General features: G+C 38.7%; 1 protein-coding gene across 3 annotated transcripts in view; it reads left to right on the forward strand.

The window, feature by feature from the left end:
- ESR1 (estrogen receptor 1) overlaps nt 1-12,538 on the forward strand; it is a 230,329-nt gene extending 217,791 nt beyond the window's left edge. For all 3 annotated transcript variants that reach the window (XM_087882848.1, XM_060692286.2, XM_087882847.1), the window contains 2 exons: nt 5,432-5,615; nt 6,627-12,538. In XM_087882848.1, the coding sequence (XP_087738974.1) occupies nt 5,432-5,615; nt 6,627-6,855 (413 nt within the window). In that variant the 3' untranslated portion in view covers nt 6,856-12,538. The remainder of the gene's footprint in view (nt 1-5,431; nt 5,616-6,626) is intronic.
- Nucleotides 12,539-24,811: the final 12,273 nt, after the last annotated feature.

Here is a 24,811-nt window from a genome sequence, read left to right on the forward strand (position 1 = left end):
TCCCAAAATCTTCTGGGACCCTGGGACACTGCAACCATCATAAATATGAGCCAGTTGCCAAACATCCAAATTTTGATCATGGGATGCTGCAATGGTCATAAATGTGCAAAATGGTCATCAGTCACTTTTTTCACTGCTATTGTAACTTCAAACAGTCACCAAAAGAATGGTCGTAAGTCAAGGACTACCTGTATATGTTTGAGCAGATTATCTGAGGTGTGAAAGAGAGCAAAGGAATTTCTAAGCTGTTGGCCTTATTTGTGGCTTGGCTTTGACATAGTAGCATGGACAGTGGCTACTATAGTTCAGGTATTCAAGAATGGAAAGTTTTGCATTCTCTCCTCTTCCTCACTGCCACCCATGCTCCATGAAAAACACTCCATGTACATGTACATTTGGGCTGTTCTGATCAAAATAGGAAATCCCATAGAGACAACTGCAGGAAGAGAAGATTTTTCTTCTGTGTAGTTCTTTGATTGTTGTTAGTACAGCGACTTGTCTTTGGAGCTAAGACAATGTTTTGCAAAACCGTCTTGTTTTAGAGTAACAATACTCAAAAAATATGTTCTGTATAGTACATTCTTGGGGTGGCACGGTGGCTAGCAGTTAAGATGGTGGGCTTGTCAGCTGGAAAGCTGGGAGCCCAGGTTCGAGACCCAAGCACCACGCAACAGGGTGAAATCCTGTCCCAGCCCCAGCTCCTGCCAACCTAGCAGTTTGAAAGCATGCAAATGCGAATAGATAAATAGGTACAACTTTGGTGGGGAGGTAACAGCATTCTATGATATCATGCTGGTCACATGACTGCAGTAATATCTTTGGACAGTGCTGGCTCAATGGCCTTGAAATGGAAATGAACACCATCCCCTATAGTCAGCAACGACTAGCGGAATAAAATCCACAGGGACTCCCATAGTGCATTCTTACCTCCAAGTCCATCTTATTAGGATAGTAACTGGCCCTTATTGTTTACAACTAACACTTTGATGTTAGGTGCTTACGGGATAGCATGTTATTCATTTTTTTTTGAGTGTCATTTTATTCTCATTAGCCTACTCTCTGTGGATTGAAGCTGCTGTAGTCAAAGCAACCAACAACACAAATTATTGTGGCATCAGCATTCTGAACAGATTATGCAGGAAGTGCTTCTGTTTTCACAAAAAGCAAAACAAAACAAAACCACCATTAATATATACAAAATAGGATAGCAATGCTAATGTTAAATAAGAACAAGATACAGCACTGAGAAGCATACTTTATTTTAGAAACTGCTTGAAGAGTAAGATTTGTTAGAAGACGAGACAGCATTTACAGCAGTTATTGTGATTAAGAAAATCAAGAGCAAGAGGCAGAAAACGAACTTTGAATGGCTATCTCTGACTAAGGCAATCAAAAGCAACATAGTACCACTGCAATTAAATTACATTAATATGATATGCCAGGCTGCATATCATATTAATGTAAACTCATAAAGAAAAAGCAGGATTAAATCCAACATACAATTATCATGTATAATGCATAATATATTTACTTTCTCCTGAGGAACAATGCCAAAGTGAACACACATTATTTCCAATTAAAATTAAATTACATTTAAAAGCAATTTACAATTTTTAAAAATACAGTACAACCTGCTAATATTAATAAATATTGGCCTGGACTGACAGAGCTGAGGCGACATGGAAAGGTAACTGGTAACTTTATTGAACTAACTGCTGGCAGGCATAGCAACAACAACTCCCACGCTTGACAGCTCCTTTTATACCCGAGCTGTCAACATCTCAATCAATCAGAACCATCGGGGTTACCGGCCTGGCCGCTAGGGGCCGCCGGCAACGTAGCTTGGTATGCAACAAATATAATTTAGTTAGAATCATAAATTGCTGTATCTTAAATGTCCATAACGCAATCCCCCAGAGTCCCAAGTGAAAAAAACTCTACAGATCTATACAGTGGTGAAATCCTCTGTGGGTTGCCACTGGTTTGCTGCCCGCGCATGCATGCTGAACGCCAAATGCACATTGCGCACACACATATCCACAGTGCATGCCAAATGCATGCTGTGCATGTGCAGTGCACACCAAACGCACACTGCACGAGCACGCACGCGCAGTGCACACCAAATGTGCACTGTTTGAAGGTAAGTAGAACAGTGAGGGGGGCAATAGCTGTGCCGCACAATTTAGATTCGCTAGAAAGCAGGAAACCGTGCTTTATAGCGAATCTAAATTACACAGCACAACTGATCGTCGGAAATATTGGTTCTGACAAACTGGTAGCTTTTTTTTACTACCAGTCTGCCCGAACTGGTAGCTTTTATTACTACTGGTTCACCCGAACCGGAGCAAACCGGTAGCATTTTACTCCTGGATCTATACAATTAATGTCTCGTGAAGGTCAATACAATTCACCACCTATGTATTTTGACCAGGGGTGAAATTCACTTCACTACCAGTTCGCAAATGTGAGCAAACGCGCCTCATCCACGCATGTGCACAGCCTGGGCGGGTGGGTGGAGCCTCCCGCTGCTGGCACTACCGGTTCGCCTGAGCCGGATAAAACCGGCTGAATTTCACCACTGATTTTGACTTGCCCGGTCCTGTCCAACTAAAAATTGGGGGAAGAGAGATGGAAGAGATCTGGCAAACATGGGGTACATGTTAAAATGGGTTAAATGTGGTGGATCCCTAACTGTATATGGCAGGTATTTACACACATCCTCTGCAATTCAAGACACTACAAGTGGAATTTCTCCAGGTATTAAGACAACAGCTTGCTTCTTGATATAAAGGCATAATCAAGATGTCATTTCAGTAACAAACATGATGTTGTTTACTATGCATAAGTACTGCCCATTTAATTACATAGAGTTATCTTTTGCATAAAAATAAAGCATCATATTTATTAAATGTATTTGCTGCCCATCTCATTTTAAAGCGACTCTGCAACATAACGTTGGACTCTTCTGAGTGCCATGCTTAATAATAATAATAATAATAATAATAATAATAATAATAACAACAACAACAACAACAACAACAACAACAACAACTTTATTGTCATTGTACATGTATATACAGTATACCCATACAATGAAATTCACTTAACACCCAAAGACCAGGTCCAACACACCTAACAATCCCCAAACACCCCCACCCACCCACCACAAATTCCCCACCCCAAACCACCCAAACATCCACACACCAGACCAAGTAATGCTGTCCAAGAGCTCACTGATGGTGGCCCTTTAGTTCATTGTTGAGTGTAATTATAGCTCTGGGATAAAAACTATTCAGAAAACGTGTGGTCCAAGTTTTAATTAATTATAGCCATAAGCAAGAGTCTCATCCCAAAATAAATACTTTGATTTTATTGAGAAGCCTTATAACTATTGTGTTTTGCACTAGATTTAGATCTCCGGTAGGATGTTCTTTGCACTTGATTATCATGTGTCCACCTAAGTAACTGTCTTTAGAATGGAGCTTTTGAAACCAGGAAATAAAGTCAGAAAATTAAACCAAAGACCCAAGTTTATATATATTTCAAATTGTTTGCTTTAAAGAAATAATAAAAAAAAACCATGCATATACTCAGCACTTAGACTGATGGCACTAAGAACTTGGCTTCTAGTCTGCTCCCTCCTATATTGTGAAAGAGACGGACTGACTTTTATAGGAATTCTCTGGAGTTAATGTGTTTCAGCTTGTAGTCCAAGAACCCAGCTGCAAAGCCTGAGCTATACAGCCAAAATACTGATGATCTGATAAAGGGGCATGTAACCTGTGACAATGTGACTTTCTTATTGTGAGAGTGATCAATGTTTATGTTAGGTTCTCTCTTTTCTTTCTGTTCCTTTCCCCCTCACCCCCTTTTTGGTCTGAATAAAAGGCTTGTTGTTTCAAAAATGGCCATCTCTGAGAGAATGCTTTGTTGCCATAATGGCCATCATGATTCAGAAACTTATGATTAACTTAATCATGATTTATTCACTTTGTCGAGCCATAGGCTGATCATTTGTGATTCAATATGTCACACTGACATACCAGTAAGTCACATAAGGATGTTATTTCCTATGGAGCTCGTCAAAGTCATCTGGCAAGATTGGGCCATCTTTCAATTGTAAGCCTCCCAGAGTCATTTACTGAGATGGGCAGCTATAGAAATCAAGCAAACAAATAAATACATCTTACCACAAAATGTTTTGATCAGTGCTAAACTTCTAGGCTTGCTAATAGTCATACAGTTATTTTCTTCTGTTGCATATGTATATGTCAGGATCAGAACCTCAATTCAAATTATTTTTGTATAATATTTGTGTTAAATCAATTTTTCAAGTTTGTTGTGTTTTTATTACATACGGACATATGGAGCACCCATTTGCATGCCTGCCGCTGATTGGTTAATTTAGTGGCGGGAAAAATAAACCACTGTCAGTGGCCGGCAAGACTGCCGGGGCTCTTTAAAAAAGAGAGCTCCGACAGCCTGCCTCCCTCTTGCTCCTGATAGCAGCTGGAAATAAAGTACTGAACGGACTACGGCGTCCTGCCTCTTCTATTTGCACCCCCTATCTAACAGTTTTGTTTTCATTTATTTAGCTCACTAAGAGTTTGAGAAAATTTTCTCTAAGCTGGTGCCCTCCAAATACGTTTGGATTCAGACTTCCAGAACTCCAGAAGCTGTTGTCCCATCTCATTTGGCAGGCACCAGATTGAGGAAGGTTGCCTTGAACATTTGTTAATTTCTTTCTATTGAGAAGGATGACTCGTTGACTTTTTTGGGCCTTACTCTCAGATACATGTATACAAAATTAAGCTCTGTCTATAGTACCTTCCTCGTCCAACCTCCTGAAGGTGAGCACAGTGTGCTGGTCAGCTATGCTAATACGTATTCTATGTTTTAAAAAAACCAGAAAACTTTCTAACAGATAAATTGCACTCCGATAATAATCAGCTTACCTGGTCACACATTTCCCCCCCCCGACTACCAACTATATGTTTTAGCCCTAGAACAGCATTTAAAGTTGCCAATTGACAGGACAGCCCATTGGGACCCCATCAAAAAGCTTATCGTACTTCCCCCAAGATTCAAATACATGGGTAGTAAGAAAGACTGCCATATTTGTAGGTGAGCCATTCAATTGAGTGATCTAGATAGATAACTCTCAACTGATTGTGATCAGTTTACTAAGGGATGATCTTACCTGATTATTTAAATGAATATTTTTATATCACCATATTGTTTTATCATTTTATATGATATGTTCATTAGATTCATCAATAAATCTGCTATAATATACTGATAATGCTAGGCATCCTCTCCTCTCCTCTCCTCTCCTCTCCTCTCCTCTCCTCTCCTCTCCTCTCCTCTCCTCTCCTCTCTTCTCCTCTCCTCCCCTCCTCTCCTCTCCTCTAATTTTCCTCTCCTCCCACAGGGATCTACACATTTCTTTCTAGCAGCTTGAAATCCCTGGAGGAAAAAGAACATATCCATCGTGTTCTGGATAAGATTACTGACACTTTGATGCATTTAATGGCCAAATCCGGTCTTTCCCAACAGCAGCAACATAGGCGCTTGGCTCAGCTCCTCCTCATCCTTTCCCACATCAGGCACATGAGGTGAGTGGTTACCCAGCAGGCTTTAGCACATGGCTGCTTGCTGCTGTCTTCTGTGTAAAAGAGACCTCTTCCTGAAATGTGCTATCATGGTTAAACTTAATGGAATGATAAGAGTCATGGGGAAATTGACAGTACAAGGTAAACTTTGCCAATGTTTAAAATCCCTTGAGAGCCGCTAGAATGCTGGAAATCATTTAAACTTTAGCATTCATTTGTGCTGCAAATGCAAAGGGAGGTGTGTTAGATGATGTTCTCAAGATTTATTTGGGCTTGACCTCAGTTACTTTGGATAGTGCAATGGTAAATGTGCTAGTTTTATTATGACAGCCAAATTTACTTCATGTTACACGTCTGTCATTGCATTCTTTTGTTTGTTGTATGTTTTCAATTTATTCATTCATTTTGGATCATTCCATTATACAGTGCCCAAATATTTTCAAATGCACTGTAAAGGTCAAATGTGATTAGAAAATTCTGTGTTTGTTTTAAAAAGCGCTATAGTACCATTGTTCTTAAAATGGGGTACTAATCTGAGGTTTTCAGATGACTCTTTTGGCTTGATGCCTTGTCTCTGGAGTACTATCTCCCTCCATTGAAATTTGTACAGTTCCCTCCCCAATGAATTCCAGAAATCTTTGAATTCCTGTTATTCTCCCAAGTTTTGGGTAGGGTGTATGTTGAGCCCCTGTTGGGTATTTTATTTTGAATTTTTTTTCCCCTGGATGTGCATGATTCTTTTTCTTTCTTTAAACTGTAAACCACCCAGAATAATCTGGAATTGGATGGACCCTAAATTTAATTAATTAAATGACTAAATTATCCATAGTCAGATTGCTGCTTTTCCAGTATAATCCACAATCTACATTTTACTGCCCCACTTAGGCAGGCTAGTCATCAATATATTTGAACATGCTTTGCATCATTCAAAACAAATCCCCAAACAAGAGTAGAGTCAAACTTGGAATCTCTTGGGATAATGGTATTTAATTTTATTTTTATGTGAACCTCTAGCAATAAAGGGATGGAGCACCTCTATAACATGAAGTGCAAGAATGTGGTCCCACTTTACGATTTATTGCTGGAGATGCTGGATGCTCACCGTCTGCATGCTCCTGCAGCTAAGCCCCACAATGAAGAGGAGATTTCAAACCAGCTGGCCGTGGCACCTGCTTCAATGCATTCCTTACCTCCTTGCTATGTGAACAAACAGGAAGATGAACCTATGCCAGAAGCAGTCTGAATTTAGATTACCAACAGCCTACAGGATTCTGAGCATCCCATCAAAAAACGCCAGGCTTAGATGAACTGCTACCATATCTAAGCACTCCAATACTCAACGATTACCAGTGATTCCCAAAACAATGATGGTCAACTTCATTAATGGCAGAACATTCATAATTTTGGACATAATAGGTGGTTTTATATATATAAAAAAGTGTGTTTGTGTTAGTAAAACACAAGCCTGAGGATTCCTGTACTCTGTTTGCTGGTATCATATAGAGAAATTGGATGATCTTTCATTTTTAAATCAATTGGGCAAAAATCCCAGCTGAGTTGAGTAGATGATGTTTACATGTAACGTTTATTGGCTGTTTGGTGGATACAAGAAAAGTATACCACCCAGAGACAGTATACAAAGCAATGGTGGTTAAGGACTAAGATTCGGTTAGACTCCCATTTAAAAAAAAAAAAAATAAGAGAAAAGAGAAGGGAAAATATGGATTTAATATTTCCCTGTTGGGATTCATTCCTTTCAGTGACATATATACAATTTTCAAATAGATTCATCTATCCTCTCAAACTTCGAAGGATGCTCCAGTTTATTTCAGCAAGAAAAGCCCCTCAGTTAACTTGTTAAGATAACTGTGAGATGCTAAATTCTTGGGGTATCCCCAAGGGGGATGGCTTAGCCCTACAGTTTACCATAGTAAAGATAAGCAGGTGGACTGAAAATTCATATCATTATTTTTAAAAAGTGGCATAATTCAATTCATTGGCCTGCTAAATTCACAATGAGGGGTCCAAACGTAACAGATGTCTCCCCATATCAATCTGAGGGTGAATTTCTGTGCTGACCATTACAAAAGCTAATAAACCATAGCCCAATTAAAATATGAAATTGTATCAATTAATTGTGAATCGCCTCAGGACCTCTGGCTGAAAATATAATTGATCAGTTTATACATAGTACACCATCTACTTCATACCTTAACTGACAGATCACATAAGAACTGTGAAAACCCAACTGATCATGTGAAAAATTACGTCCATGCTGCCAACTGCCAGGAATGGAATGGTCTGTCCATTCTACTCGCTCGCTTTCCACTGGAGGTAACTTTGTGGGAGAGCTGCACCTGCACATATCTAGGCGGTATCTGAAAATAACTTTCAGAAAATCCCAGGTCTGTTCAATCCAATCAGCGCTCCATAGTAGGAAAGTCATCTGTCTCCTTGAGCAAGGTCCTGGATTTGCATGTGATGCTCCCCAATATCAGCCAAAGCAACAAAGTCCCAAAGGTGCTTTTTTAAGAGGCAACTGGACTTTCTGGTTTTTCTTTGAAGACATTTTGCTTCTCCTTCCATTCCCCACCATCCAGACAAGAGCTGAAGAAGCTTCTTGGATGAGAAGCAAAATGTCTTCAAAGAAAAACCAGAAAGTCCAGTTGCCTCTTGAAAAAAAGCACCTTTGGGACAACCATGATTTGGATGACTGAGAATCTCTATACACAAAACAACAGAGCTTTATGTTGAGTCACAACTGGTGGCGAGAGAACAATGAAGAAAGGACAAGAAAGTTTTGCACTGCAGCTGAGATCACAACCTGTCCTTTGGATCCTGCACATATTGACCCCTTCCGAAGCGAAGTGCACACATCCAGGGCAGGGCAGGTCAAAATCTACAAATGATCGACAGCAACCACTTTTGTTAAAACGTATTCCCTTCCCAAATATATGCCTAAATGTTATGGATCTCCTCTTGTTTTTATAGTGCTCTTGCCAATACTTCTAGCCTGAGCGTCGTTGCTAATGGCCTTGCTTTTTATTAATAGCATAAAGTACCTATTTTCAAAACATAAAAAGAACAAAAATCAATGGTCCTGCTTTGACATTTGATATGAAGTGCCTTGCCAAAAATGGGTACACTTGTATCCTTTGAAATAAGACAAAATGCCCAAAATGTATATATGCTGTATATACAATATATTACATTGTTCATATTATATTGTAATATATTGCATGATATATTAATAACAAAAAGGGTTCTTGTAGGGCCATAATCAAAGAATGCAAATTTTACCGTAGTCATTTATACCCAGCTGTTTACTGCAAATCTAGATATTTTTAACTGGGAGTTTAGCCCCACAGAAGCAGTTGGACATACTTCTGAATAGACAAGCATAGGATCAGGCTACAGTAATATAATTCAATATTTCTATTTTTATAAGGGAAAACACTTTTGCTATTTTTCTACTGGTTCTTTAAGGGTAGAAAGATTTAATTGTATGTGTTGCTTTGGTCGGTTCCCCCCCCCCTTCACTTCTGCTGGATTGGAAATTCCATCTAAGACCTAAAAAGAAGGCTTGGAAGCTTTCCTCCCCATCCGAGTGAATGGTGAACATTTCAAGTACAGGACCTCAGTAGGTCCTTTGTATGCCAATTGGGTAGTCTTCTGAGTAGATATACGTAACTGTAACTCAGTTTCTGTCTATCCTCATACAGTGCAAAAGATTAAAATTGGTCTCAGTCTATTTAAGTGATGTACACTACATCCATTTTTCTAACAAAAACCATGATTTTGCCTTGACAAATTAACAGGCAAAAGGGATGCAAATAAGGAAGCCGGAAATGGCAAGGAATGGAACTAGGTCCTTAGCACGGGAAGGTGAGATGTGTTTAGTTTTAATGCCAGCATACCTGGGACAGGTCCGGCTTGGGAATTGAAATCGCTTTTTGTTAAATGTGTGAAACTTAAGAAAAATATCTAGTTGTCATTATTGTTAGTTTGCTGGAAGCGTTGTATTACCCTTATTGCTATTGTTTGTTGAAAGCACCTTACTGAATGCAGTGTGTGTGTTTCTGTGCATTTAATACACACATGCAAAGCTCACCTATCAGACAACTGAATGTAGCTCTTCTATATAACCAGACGACAGGTTAAAATACAACAAAACCACAGGAAAATAAATTCCTTTTCAGTTATCTTCTCTCATATGCAATCAGGTGTGCCTAAGGCTTAGCGATTGTTAAAAATCATTACTGCATGTCAATCAAATGTTATATTCCTGAGGGACGAGACAGGTCTAGGAGTAAACACAAAAAAAAACCCTTGTCCTTCAACAAAGGACTTTCATGGAAGCTAATTCTGTTTTTTCTCCACATCCAAAGGACATTTCCTCAAATGGGTTCCTAATAGTAGGCAAATATGAGTTTGTAACCCACCTTGCTGTCTGGGGAATTCTGGGAGTTGAAGTCCACAAGTCTTAAAGTTGCCGAAGTTGGACACCTCTGATTTAGAGGCTCAAAGAAGAAAAGAGGGAGCTGTAAATTTTTATTCGGGCTTTTATAAGGGCGATTTTTCTGTGTGCAAAACCTTTCTTTAAATTTGAGTGTCATTGTGGATTCTAGTTCAGGCTGATTTCCTGCCAACCATCTCCACTGCCTCCAGCCCTCCTCTTGAGGCAGTGCAGGATGTACTTAGCCCCTCTGGTCAAGTTCCCATTACTCACAACCCAATCTATAAAAAGATTAATCACTGATTCCTGGGTGAAGAGGCTTAGTTGTTATGAATTATGCCCTTCAGTGAAATGGCAACAGCCATTCTGCTTTTTCAGCCACATATAAATCTGTAATTTTGGAGACTATTGAGAATTCTTCACCATGAAGGAATCTCAGTGAGAGGCAAATAGGGAGAGAACACAAATTAACAGCTGCAATCCCATGGCTGTAGAAAGCACAGGATTCTCTCTGCTCTTTAAGCCCTTGAGACAAGATTGCCCTCTGTTTTGTGCAATTAAGGCAGTCCCTCCCACGATTGTCCTCTTAGGCTCCGGCTAAGAAACATTCACCTTTTGTGATGTTTTGATAGTCAGATGGACACAGATTAAGTTCCAAAGCAGCTCTGGAACAAGAGTACAAATATAAGATTACCAGTTGTCTGGCAAAAGGAGGGCATGTCTTCAGGTTCTCTGCCTGGCAGGCACAGCCTTAAAAAGCAAATATCGTTGGCTTTTTGAGTATCTACAAACTATCACTTCCTGAGTAGCTTTTCTCTGGAGTGCAGCACTCCCCTAATGAGTGCTAACAACAAGTTAACAAGCTCCACACTGTGACCTTGATTAATACCCTCCTGCTGGCTCGGCTGCTATCTGAAACTGACAAGACCTTAATCAGTTACATGCCTCTAGCACATTCTGCAATTGGAAAATTAGTCTTTCTGATGTTGAAAAAATATTTTGATATACTTGTATATGCAGGCTTAAGCTTTCGGGGCTTTTCCCCCCCTGTAATTTTTGTCACAGATGCCATGTCCTTTCCCTTATTTGTCCTCATTCAGCTTTCTGATAACCCTATACAACAAAGCCTCTGCTTCTCTGTGAAAAAAATGGCAATCATTGTGAGGGTTCATTGCGAGACCCAGTTTCTAAAATCAATCACGTTGCTATGATTTCAGAAGGTGGACACCACCAAATTGCCAATCAGCTAGGTCTTTATCGTATATATCACAGCCTTATTAATCATCCTGAATTGAAATGTGCATTCCTATTTACATCAAACAATGCATCCATCTGGTTTAAAAGGCACCTCAATAAGCATTGCAATGTCTTCATTCACACAGTGGTCCTGTGCCCAACTCTTGCTGGATATTGGTGCTAGTGTTTGCCATATGTTTTGGTGTGAACCTGAGCCTTCATTTTATACACATGTTCTTAATGCTATTGCTTTTAACACCTAAGCTAGAAGCCAACCGTTCGACCAGCGGACTTTTGGATCTTAAGCTATATTTTTTGCAGAATCAGTCAAATGAATCAATTGTTCTGCCTTGCAAGCTCGCTCTTCTGAAAGCTCTTTTCAAATGCACTATGGCTTTGTAATGTGATCCTTCAGATCTGAAGTGAGCACTAGTCAAGATCTGAACTTCTTGCAATGCTTTTAAGCTATCAGCCTAACATTGTTGAAGTATAATTGTCATATACAGTAAACCTTGGAGGTACCAAAAATACTTTTAATGCTCAAAAACCTTTTTCCTGTCATTGGTGCATTCTCTCATTTTAATTCAATTCTGGATGTATTTCGGTCTTGAATGATGTTTTGTAAACAATTGTTGCCTTTTAAGGGACTTTACAGTTTTGCACTGTCCTGGAAAGATTTTTGTAATGAACCTATTTGTTTTGCATTCAAATGTGCCTGAATTTATATGCTGCCATGCTGCCAATCTGTCTTTAGTAGGAATGTTATTCTGCAATGCACCTTTTAAAACAAAGCCGTTTGCTCCTCAATCTTGAGGTGCCCGCTGGATTATGATAAACATTAATAGTCAAAAGATGCTAGTTAGAAAATAAACCCAAACAGGCTACTTTATGCCACATTATTGTACTTTTTTTTTTAATGAAGCTTTGTGCACTACATTACCTTTTCATTGTAAAGTTTTCCCTTTATTATGAGGCTTGTGTGCCATAATGTATTTGTTGAATTATTCTGCTCTTTTGCTAAAGCACATAATAGCATAATTGGTGTATTTGTTTTGTTAGAATTGCTTTGTTTAATGAAAAAAAAAAAGAAGGTTTAATCCTTTTTTTGTTTCTTTTTTTTTTTGCACATTTGAAAGAATGTTAAAAACAGCTTTTTAAAAAAATCAGCAGGATACTTGATCTGTCAAAATTTTCTCAGCTTTGATGTTGAAATAAAAAAGTGAATTATACCATTGGAATATGTCAGTGGATTTCTTAAGTTTATCTCGGAGGGGGTTAAATCACTTAATTAATTAACACTTACCTTTGTCTCATTTAGCTGTAGTTTGTATTTGTTTCTCTTTGAATCTAAAGTAATGTTATAGAATGCTTAATGATGTGAAGAAAAGGATAGGAATTAATTAAATAATTAAATAATTAAATAAATAACTTAATAATTAAAACAGAATGAAGAAAAATTCCAATGGCTTTAAAGTGTAGATAAAAGGGGCAAATCATGAAATTTATCCTCTTAAAGCAGATTTGTTAAATATACAATCGTCGGCTGGTTTCAGTCAAAAAAACTAATTACCCCCTAGTTACATCAAGACCATGCTGTTCATTCTTCATCTGTCCCTTACTCCAGCAGTAATTGCAAAAAACAAATTTGTAAGCAAAATCACAGCACTCTTAAAATTTAGAAGCACATTTCAGGATTGGAGGTCTGTAGATATGTACCAGTATCAAAGTGAATTTCTTCTCCTTGGTCAGAAGCTGAGATCTACTTTGGATTAATTGACGTCATGTTAAAGTGAGGCATATCCTAATTTTAGCCTTTGTGAGTGCAGGCTTGTCTTATGGTATCCTAGCCATACACGCAACAATATTTTCTTTTCAGATGCTATACCAACATAGTCATTAGTAAATTCCAGATCAGTTAATAAAGGGGGAGCAGGGCATTTTAGGAGAGAAATCAGGGCAAGGAGATGAGATCAATTGCCTTAAAATTAACTATAATTTATACTGAAGCTATTAACAAATAAATTTAATACATTAAATAAATTAACCATGGCTTGGGAGAATATGAATGCATTACATGTACCTCCTGATTATTGGTATGCAGGGAACTGTATGTTGGCTTGCAGGTAGTCTACAGTTCAATCATCCTAGTTTACATAAAATAACATGACCACATGTTTGGGGGGAAATGGACTTAACTTACACTTGGCAAACACTGACCAGATATGTGATTAATGACCAGTACTATCTCATTACCATTAGGCCAGACTCCTAAATGTGACGTGAGTAATAAAACAAGTAACATTGTTTACTTTTGTTCAGTCTTACTGAAACATTCATGTGAAAGCATTATTTGTTTGTGCCGATGCCTCATGCATTGAAAGTTTGCTTTGGGCAATTTTTGGTTAATGTGCCATTCTTTTCTAGACACCAGCAATTTAGCACTTAATTTCACAGTTAAGTGATTGACAAGACTCACAAAGGTTTTAACGTTCTGAAACTAATTTTTTTTATTATTATTAACACCCAAAGTATACTTTTTCTGTGGCCCTTCAGACTTTGATCAGCTCCCCTTCAGTATGGTACCCTGCTGGCATGACTACAGAGGATTGTTCAGGTGACAGGCACATGATGTTGGGAATGTTAGAAATTAGCAGGCTGCATGTATATTACTCAGATTAGCTTGTCAAGGCAGATTGCAGTCACAAAACCCTCAGCAAACGGAAGGTTATGTCAATTCACACAATTGATCATAAATCCAGCTGAAAAAGGCATTACAGTTCAATTGGTCCCTCCCTTGGGTAAGGGCCCTACATTCTGAGCTGCTTTCCAATATGGAAAACAAACTGTGGTGCAGTTAGCAAAGCCAGGCGTGAAGGGCCTGTTATTCAAAGCCAAGGTTCTTGTGCATCATTTCTCACTTTCTTGGGCAGAGCAGACAAAAATTCAAAGAATTCTGAAGCAAGGTGCAATTTGGGTTGTCTTGATGAAATAAATCCAGCCATGAATAACAATTATGTTCAGTGCCTACCATCAGTGCCATCACCACCGCCCCTACCTCCTCCTCCTCATCGTCGTCTTCATGGATGCTTCAACTTCATCCATGCTCAGCAGGTGAAGCAATTAAGGTAATGGTTTGTGGCAAATCACCTGCACACCTGTGTCCTGCTCAGCAATGGCCATTGAAGTGTTGTTCAAGTCATTTCTGAGGGAATGGCAATCTACTGGAATTAGTACAGGGGTGGGTTCTAAATTTTTTTACTACCGGTTCTGTGGGTGTGGCTTATTTTGTGGGTGTGGCTTGGAGGTCATGTGAGTAGGTGGGCGTGGCTAACTGGTCAGTCATTTCTGGAAGGTCCTCACACTTACGACCAGTCCTTGCACTTACGACCCGACTCATTTGTTTGCTTTTAACACTGATCAGCTGGAGGACGGCCCTTTGAAGCCCCGCGGCAAGAGTTTAAACAGTTTTTTTCCCTCTAGTCATCAGCTGGGACTCAGGAGGCAGCAATAGATTGGGGGTGGGACCAAATAAAAGGTAAGAATAATGTGGGTGGGTGGGCGGGGGGGGGAGAACCAGTTCGGTGACGTCATATCGTCACCGCTACCGGCTCGGCCGAACTGGACTGAACCGGGAGGAACCCACCACTGAATTAGTAGTATAACTAAGATGTGGGATTCAGCATTGCTATGTTACTGAATGAAAATGAACCGCTTTCAAACAAGCCTAAGGCTCTTAAACATTATAAAACATAATTTGCATGAGATTTTTTTCAACTTTTGAGTCAGAGTTAGTGATCATGACTGATCAGATTATCACAGAGCTGTATATTTTTTTAAAATCAGAAGATTGTGATTTTAAGATTCATCACATTGTTTCAGATATGGGTAACTGAATTGAAAATCTGGTTTTATCTATTAGTGACTCTTTAGAATTTTTTTCTATCCCATCTTTAATATTTGTTTTATAAATAACTCAAGACTGCAAACATATATAATACTCCTTCCACCTCGTAGTTTCCCCAAAACATCAATCATGTGAGAAAACTGCAGTCTGTTGAATAATCTTCCAGGCTACAATTTGACAGAACATGTGACCATATCCATGGGGTTGTTCATAAATATTTTTCCAGAATAAGAGTCCATGTTTATTAGCTATAAGGACACCACATTAACATTTACTGCATATTCTCAGTTTGTAGTTGTAGTAGGAGGGAGAATGTGTACACATCTGTGGTGGGTTTCAAATTTTTTTACTACCGGTTCTGTGGGCATGGTGGGCGTAGCAAGGCTTGGGGGCGTGGGCATGGCTTGGTGGGCGTGGCTTGGTGGGCATGGCAGGGGAAGGATACTGTTAAATCTCCATTTCCTCCCAATCAGCTGGGACTCAGGAGGAAGAGAATAGATGGGGGTGAGGCCAGTCAGAGGTGGTATTTACCGGTTCTCCAAACTACTCAAAATTTCCGCTACCGGTTCTCCAGAACTGATCAGAACCTGCTGAAACCCACCTCTGGTACACATGTCTAAATTCATACACAGAAACAAAAAAGACTATTTGGAGAAAAATCAGAAAAGACACTGGCTATACTTCAATTCCAGAGGTACATGGGGGTTGAATCCATATATAATCTTTTCACCTTTGCAAAATACTTGTTGGACTGGCCTGACAGTGAAGAGTGGATCCCACTGGTCCCGGAAAAATTAGTTGCACCCACACTCAAGAATCTGCTGCCCATATTTATATTCTCTTCTTAGAAATGATGTGACATCGTGATCCATGTGGTTTAGACTAATTTTCTGTCACTCTGATTGGCTAATCAGATTTTGAAGCTGTATCTGATATTTCATGGGTAAAAAGACTCTGGAATCTTATTCAATCCCCTAAGCAATGGAGACTTTAAGACATACTGCCTTTTCTTTTTGGAACAAACCAATATATAGGAAATGCTTTTTGTCTCCATAACCTAGGCTGCCAGTGATTAAGAAAGGCTTCCTAACAGTTATTCATTACTAATTGTTGATATTTTATACCTTACAAGTTATTGCATGTGGATGTGTCCCATATTAGGATAATCATTTCCCTATTCCATTAACTTTCATCTCTCATGGTACTACACATTGATAACCCTGGCCCTCCAACATTCATGAAATTAACAGCTCCCAGCATCCCTCACCATCATCCCTATTGGCTGGAGCTGCTGCTGAGACTTGTCATTTGGCAATTTCCAGAAGGCCACCTGTTCCCTCTCCCCAAAGCGCCAGCTCATCCCATCTGGAATCTATCAGTTTTGAATATTGATGTTAATAGAACAAACATAGTGGTGTTAACATCTTGGTTCTGCAAATAAAATACATTAAAACAACACAGAGCACTTTGAGTTTTCCTTTAAGATGTTTCTTTCTACTCTGATGAAGAGCCATTTCATAAAATTCTGATTTTTATCTGCTGCTTGCAATGCATAGCAAAGTTTGGCTTCTACCAACATTGTCGTTTATCTCTTTGAAGCAACTTTATATTTGGCAGTCTAAATAGATGGCTTTCATCAGGTTGCCATTTATTTTTTAGCACTGTATACAAATCACTTAACTGTGATTAAGATCAAGAGTCCTTTCTTCAAACAACATATTAATACTACTGTTGAGCCATCATCTCTGATGCTTCCAAACTCCACATCAGCTTTGGAACAACCAGTTTATAACTTGGGAGACTTTCCTTTTCTTTCTTTCTTTCTTTCTTTCTTTCTTTCTTTCTTTCTTTCTTTCTTTCTTTCTTTCTTTCTTTCTTCTTTCTTTCTTTTCTTTTCTTTCTTTCTCTCTCTCTCTCTCTCTCTCTCTTTCTTTCTTTCTTGCAGTGGCTTGTTCTGTTTGTAGCATGTTAACCCTTTCTTTTTGCCTTTTCATTTTCTGGATTGTAGGGACTGCACTTCTAAGCCAGGAAAAAAGAGGCTGCCACTGGAGTAGGGAGACCAGTTTTGGTTCTGGGTGGGATTTCCCCATAAATTGGAAGCTTGGGAAAAAATGTTCCACACTCATTTGTTTTTGTAGTTGGGACAAATGCAGTGTAAAACAGAGTGAATTAAGGGCCCCATTTCTTGGCTATATTAACATCTATGGCAATAGTTTTACTCAGCAACCCTATATATTTATTTTGTATTGTTTTGTTTTAACTTTTTATGATGTACACCACCCAGAGTAGAGATGGGTGGTTATAGAAATCAAATCAAATCATTAAAAACAGAGACATTTAAAAGCTGGAGGGCATGAAACGGTATAATATGGAATAAATAACCCAACCAATCAACAAATAAATATCTAGATTAAAATAATTGTCATGCAGGATTCTACCTAATGCCTTGGGACAGATGTTGTAGTCTGTCCATATTCTGTTTGTCCAATCTGACCATATTCTTGCATCTGACCATGGCTAAGGATGAAAAAAACTTCTTAGCAGATAACAGAAGCCTCCTTCTTAAGCTAGCCTTCTGTTGCATGCTTTGCTTCCTTTACGACAGAGATCAGTGATACTACCAGATACTACTTTGGTAGACCAAAGCTGACTTCTGAACCCACAGCAACATGTATTATTATTAGTTCCATTTTATGTGTGTTAAAAAGCAAACCTAATCATGTTGGTCATTAGAAAAAAACAGCTGCATATATAACCATATATAGTGGGAGAAATCTTTGAAGGATCAGCACAGAAGAAACTTGCTATATTTCAGTTCTTCAAACCTGAAGAATTAGGAAGGGGCTGCAGACAAACTCAGATGGTAGGATTGCTTTAAAAACATGTTCAACTTGGGGAGAAGAAAAGGATTTTGATTCACATTTCTGATGAGTCTCAAAATATACACGAGTAAGGATGACCAGGCTGCCGGTGGTCATCGTTGACTATATGACCTCAGGAATGATTCTCCAGGTCTTCTAGTTTTACAGGTTTAAGAAATATTTTTAATGTAAAGATTCGACACTGAAAAAAGGAAGGCCACGAGGAAGAATCCAATTTCTTAAGGTTGGTGTCTGCAGGATCCTTAGCTAGTGAGGTGACTGCTTGCCTAACAAAGAGCAATACAAGCCCTGAGTAGCACAGAGATGTCATAAGAGTCAAGACGGCAGCCATCACCACATGATTAAAGCCAACCCCCTTTTTTGCATTATAACGTATAATTCACTTGTACAGAGATATGTATACAAGTATTATATATATTTTATATATGCATGGTAGTGGTCACTTTTTAAATTTTTTCCCCTCCATTGGACTAGGGAGCCAGTTTGGTGTAGTGATTAAAGATACTAGGCTAGAAACTGGAAGGCTGTGACTTCTAATTCTCCTTTAGGCATAAAACCAGCTGGATGAGTTTGGGCCAGTCATTTTCAGCCCTAAGAAAGAAGCCAGGGCAAATCGCTTCTGAGTTCTTACCAAGAAAAGTGCAGAAATTAGTCCAGGCAGTTGCCAAGAGACAAAAAAACTACATCAAAGACACAACAATCCCATGGACTGCTCTATTGAGCACTATGTATCCTGTTCCTTAGAGTAGCTTTTTTTCAGCCTGTTGTTGGCTGGATCTGATGTGAGTTGTGGTTGACGTTTATGATGATCTGTATCTCCTTTGTCTTTCTTTTTTTTTTACTGATTCACTGAAGCTTTTACAAGACATAGTATCAACAGCTCACTGGTGATCAGATGAATTAAATTTATCACTTTTTTATGAGTACAATTATTTATTTGGCAAAGCCCAAAAAAAGTCAAGCAGTTCTATAATTATTTGCTTTCGAAGTAAACAAATAAAAGAAAGATCACTCAAGGTTTTGCCTTGCTTTGCTTTTTTCCTTTCAACAGATTTAATGTTAGATCTTGGGGAGGCATGACTCATTCAGGGCGTTGCTTCTGTGCATCTGTGGAAATTCAGATAGCATGAGGTGGTCTTTAAAAGCAGCCATGCCAAGACTCTGCAGTCTTGAACAGCCTCACCAAATAAGCTTTTCACAAAATCCATTTTTCTTAAATGCATATTCCCTTGACATGTTGTCTAATCTGAAACATTTCCCTTTGTTATAAAATAATTAAGCAATGGTTAGAATAGATGAATTTACATTTAAAAACATGTAATTGAATTATTAATGAAAAGAATCTTGTTTACCATCAACCATGTGTGTTGAAGGATAACAGAAACTATCCTTTAGTGTATTACAATATATGACTCAAGATCAAAAGAACTATATTTGTGATTTATCCAAAGATGTTGGATCCTTATAATTTCCCCCCCAACTAAAATACTTTGATATGTGGGTTGAGGCATGTTGTTTAATAACTATAAATTCAAAAAGCCTTGGACATGCTGAAGTGATTGAGCATTTCATTTGTTTCTAGTCCTGAAGAATTTATTAATCCTGTACTTTAATCTCCTTGAGCCATATGGCAAGCATGTGTTTGAGTCAGACTTCTTGAATCTGAAGCAGAAGATCCATTTGATCCAGTGGAGAGATCCAGTGGAAGGATGGGGGAAGAGAAAGACATTTTTGCATTTCTGTGTTAATCAGAAAACATTTTCCAATTTGTTGCAAGCAACTATAGGGTAACTCTATGCACACAAGACTATATTGTCCTCTCACCGCCCATTAGAAGTGATGAGTTTTGAATCTCTATATGTAGATTGTATTGCACTGAAATGGCATCTTATTCAGAAACATTCATATTTTGCCTTTTACTCTCAGTTCTTTGTTTCTGATTCTTTACTTGATGATTGATTTATATATTTTCCATATTATCTCTGAGTTCAAAACGTCTTATTCCCAAGTAGAGGCTCTGCTCATGAAGCCATCATTTCTAGAGTGAAAATGGTTGATATGCTTAAATGTGGTGCTCTCTTAGGCAGGAAGAAAGAATAGTAAACACTCCCACACTGATATGTGAAAGTGATAATTAGAAACTGTTTGGTGTGACAAGAGGAAAGGGGAGGAATGGTGAATTGCAAGATTGTCTCATTCATTTCCTTTGTTTTGTGCACAAACACAGTGCTATTCATGGTGAAACTTTCCTAATTTTACATAAAGATTTCCATCCCTTGAATTGGATGCCCAATAATAACAGAGACATGATCAGACAGTTTTCTTGGCAACTCTTTAAGCCAGGGGTCTCTAACCTTGGCGACTTTAAGCCTGGTGGACTTCAACTCCCAGAATCCCCCAGCCAGCAAAACAAAGCTAGCTGGGGAATTCTGGGAATTGAAGTCCTCCAGGCTTAAAGTTGCCAACGTCGGAGACCTCTGCTTTAAGCTATGGCTTAGAGAGCTTTTCTAATAGTAAATAGTCCTGAAAATTCCAAATGGTTCCCCAAACAAAATATTGATCAGATTTTGCCTTACTTAACTTCTTATAGCCCTCCTAACTGCATTTTTTCCCTTTTATTGATGAGTTTGTCTGACACTTGTTCCCCATTGCTCATCCTCTATGAATGTTACTGTTAAGTATAGGTCAAAAAGCTTTCAGATTCGATTTTCTATCATCTGGAATCATGATACTGGAGTAATCCAGCTCATGTATCTACAGAAAAGTTCCCCAGTGTAGATAATTGTGCCATATCCACGAACAACTGTCTTTTCATAAAGATCAGACTGTTTTAAAGGAAGAAATGATGCTCACTGCAAAATATATTTCTATAACATGTCCATCCATCTTAATATTTATAATTTTGTGCCATTCTGGTATTAAAAAATTTCTAACTTCTTGAAGAATTCCAGTCTTTACTAGAGGACAGACAGCGATTATCAACTCAATTTTTATTACAGAATTTAATGACAGTAGTTTACTGTTTGTTCATCTCTATAAATATAAAGGAAGTTACTGCAGTTTTTTCAACTTGCTTTTTTTCTCTCCAATTTCTGTCTCCTAGTCCAGTGAATAGCTATTTATCTTTTCAAAGTATGTTAACAAAAACAAAAGGTAGAATGTATTGATTTTTTGCAGTGCCAATTTTTAAAAGAAAATTAAAACAGAAATAACTTTTGCAAAAATTAAATTCTCCAATTTTAAAGTTGGAGTTCCAGCTATAACACCCATAATCACCCTGTGTGTACCTGAAATGTGAGAAATGGAATTACAATGTTTTACTCGAGCAACACAGTTTTTCAAATGGAGAAACAGGAGAATATAGCCTAATGTCCATTGTAGAAATAATCAAGAGATTCAGATATGTTTATGTCTGTCACGAATTTTCTGCAGTAATCTGATTTGTCCATCATGAAAGGCAATGACTGCATATATATGTGTGTGTGTGTGTGTGTGTGTGTGTATGTATGCATGTGTTTGTGTGTGTGTGTAAAAAAACACCATCTAACCCACTTAATAAAAGGTGCCGATACAACCAAATTTTAATATAATAAAATTAAGTTTTAAGATGCAAAACCAATTTGATTCTAGTTCAGAGTTCCTTGAAGGAAGTGTATTAGAGTGTATGAATCTGCATTTTAAGATTAACTAGATGGAACAGATGGCTGGCATTTATGTTTAGATCACCCATGTGGAGAGGGGTAGGATTCAAAAATTTTAGCAACCGGTTCTCTGCCCGGTTGCTGGGTAGGCGTGGCCATGGTGGGACTGGCCTACTCGGCCTCCTGTACCACGGCGGGGGAGGGGGGGTCCTTGCAACTACTAGTTCGGCAAACCAGATATAAAATTAGCATCCAGTTTGCCCGAACCGGTCCGAACCGGTCCTAACCGGCTGAATCCCGGCCCTGCATGTGGGGATGTAACTTTTCATTATCTAAAGAGCCAATTGATGATGACATGCTTCTTGACTGAGTCAGATGCCTCTATTGGTATATCACAAATCTGTTGTGACGCAGGCCCAAGTAAATAGTAGGAAAATCAGACAGTGAAAAAACAAACTTTATTCGAACAGCTGAGAATTACTTCATTCCCAGCGTCGTTCAACTAAATTAAAGCAAATTCCTCCCAACACAAATTCCTCAGTCCTATCGCAAACCTTGTCCAATTAGGCCAACTGCCAAAGGCCTTTCTTGGCAAATGTTCAGAAGTCCCAGATACAAAAATAAATACAAGATGTAGACGACAAAGAAGACGAAGCTACCAACGTTGTTTTCTGGCAAAGCCCAAACACCGTTGCTGGTCTGTTTTAAGCCTTATGGGAGGGGCCAATCATCTCTTGGCCCTACTCCCTAGTTGTCCGCTTTGCTTGAGCTGCTCTTGCCTTCTGGCAGCTCTTCTCGTGCGTGCATTAGGAACTGGCTCCTCCTGTTCCTCTGCCTCACTCCTATCAGGCTCTGGAGGCCCTGGATCCGCACCCCACTCCCCGATGGCCCTGGCCCCATCTCTGCCTCTGACGCAGAGCCCTCATCTTGGCCTTCCCCAGCCTCCATGACTGGCCCATGTTCTTCCTCAGCCTCATCGCTGTCCAACTCCGCTGCCAGCTCCGCAGGCTGCTGGCGGACCACAACAAAATCCATGGTTTTTATATCTTTGTACAACTTACTGGACAAGATCACTTCTTTCAACCCAGACATGGGCTGATGTACAGAAGATAAAGAAGAGGCTGTAGTCAGAGTTGGATTTTTTATTTCCTCTCTTCTGGATGTAAAGGAGCTATTTAGAGGTTTCTTTGCTTGTTACGATATCTTGTGCCTATTTTAAGGCTTACAGTAAAGCTTTAAACAAATTAAGTTTTAAAATCAAAGATAAAAAACTAACAAGAAACACTAAGAAAAATATAAAAAAGTATAAAAGAAAGTGCAGAGAAATGGGAACAGAAATTTTTTAAAAAAAGAAATACAAGAGAAAGGAGGAAAGTGTATGCAAAGAAATGACTTCCCCTTCACCTTGACAAGTACAATTTCTCACGATCTCTAACATTTCAACCAAAGTTCTCTTCTTCCTGTATTGCATTTCTTATTTATAGACAAATTATAAAACTTCATTATTCAATCTTGATAAGCAAAAGTCCATTAAGAGTTACCAGAAGTAAAAGCACATAAATTTTAACCTTAATCAAATAAATCAGTTTCATAATTCTTTCTTTTTAAAACACAATAACTTGACTAAAAATAAAACAAGTTTCTTCTTCCCATATCTTATCGACAAAGAAATCTTTAAAGCCTTATGATTCAGACTTCATCAAGAAAAACCCATTAAGAGCTACCAGAAAGAGCAACATATTAAAAATCTTAATCTTGAATGCCTTTCAATAGCATCCCATGTTAATTTATTATAATTTCCTCTTTGTCTCTTCTCAAAAACTCCTTCACAAGTTTAACACATACCAGAAATAACATTTGTATTTTAACAAAACACCCATCTCTTTTCCCCATCATATCTATAAACAACTCTTCAAAGCATCGCCATTCAGCACTGTACTTGAAGACAAGACTGAATTTTTTTTTACTTCAAACACATTATGCGAAGACCTCCCTCCCCAGAGAAGGCTCTAATGCTGGGAAAGGTGAAAGGAAAGATAGGAGGACAAAGAGAAGCAAGGTGGATGAGATCAGGTACATTGGTTAGGGATATGGCAGTAGAAATCTTGAAAGATCTGGTTAATGAATTTATTTATTTATTTATTTATTTATTTATTTATTTATTTATTTATTTATTTGTTTGTTTGTTTGTTCGATTTATATGCCGCCCTTTTCCGGAGACTCAGGGCGGCTTACAATGCGTTAAGCAATAGCCTTCATACTTTTGTATATAACAGTGTTAAAAATGTTATAACAGTAACAGAGTTGGAAGGGACCTTAGAGGTCTAACCCCCTGCTCACGCAGGAGACCTATACTAGAGATTCGAACCACCGACCGTTCTGATCAAAAGCTCACGTCTTAGCCACTGAGCCACTTAGCCAGGTCCTGAGCCACCTAGCCAGTGATATGTGGAAATGAACTTGGGAGACAGGTAGAAGAGCCACAATGTGGGCAACAGTTAGACAAGTGCCAGCTGAGTCCGCACAGCAATGTGAGCACAGCAAATGTCTCAGAAGGGACATTTGGCCTATTTTCTTGGATTGTAGGGATGAGAGGTGTACTTTCAGACTTGCAAGGTTCCATTAATATAGCCTTACAATGAAGTTAGAATTGGAACGCCTGCATGTGTTTCTTGTCTGGACTACTTTGCAGAACTGATAGCTAGGGATAGATCATCATAGAGAAAATCTATGTGGCTGCCAACTCGTTGGCACGTAATCAATAAAGCGCACAGATCAGTGGTGGGATTCAAATTTTTTTACTACCAGTTCTGTGGGCGTGGCTTGGTGGGCGTGGCATGGCATGGCTTGGTGGGCGTGGGGACAGCCAGAGGTGATATTTCCCGGTTCTCTGAACTACTCAAAATTTCCACTACCGGTTCTCCAGAACTGGTCAGAACCTGCTGAATACCACCTCTGGCACAGATACATACTGTACATATATACACACATATACTGCTCCAAAATATATTGTTTAAAAAGAAGGAAGACAAAGGATTTCCTGGTTTCTCTATCAAGAAATAAGCACACTAGTCTTAGCA

This window comes from Pantherophis guttatus, chromosome 1 (genome assembly GCF_059756535.1).
Source record: "Pantherophis guttatus breed Tessera chromosome 1, ASM5975653v1, whole genome shotgun sequence".
NCBI lineage: Eukaryota > Metazoa > Chordata > Lepidosauria > Squamata > Colubridae > Pantherophis > Pantherophis guttatus.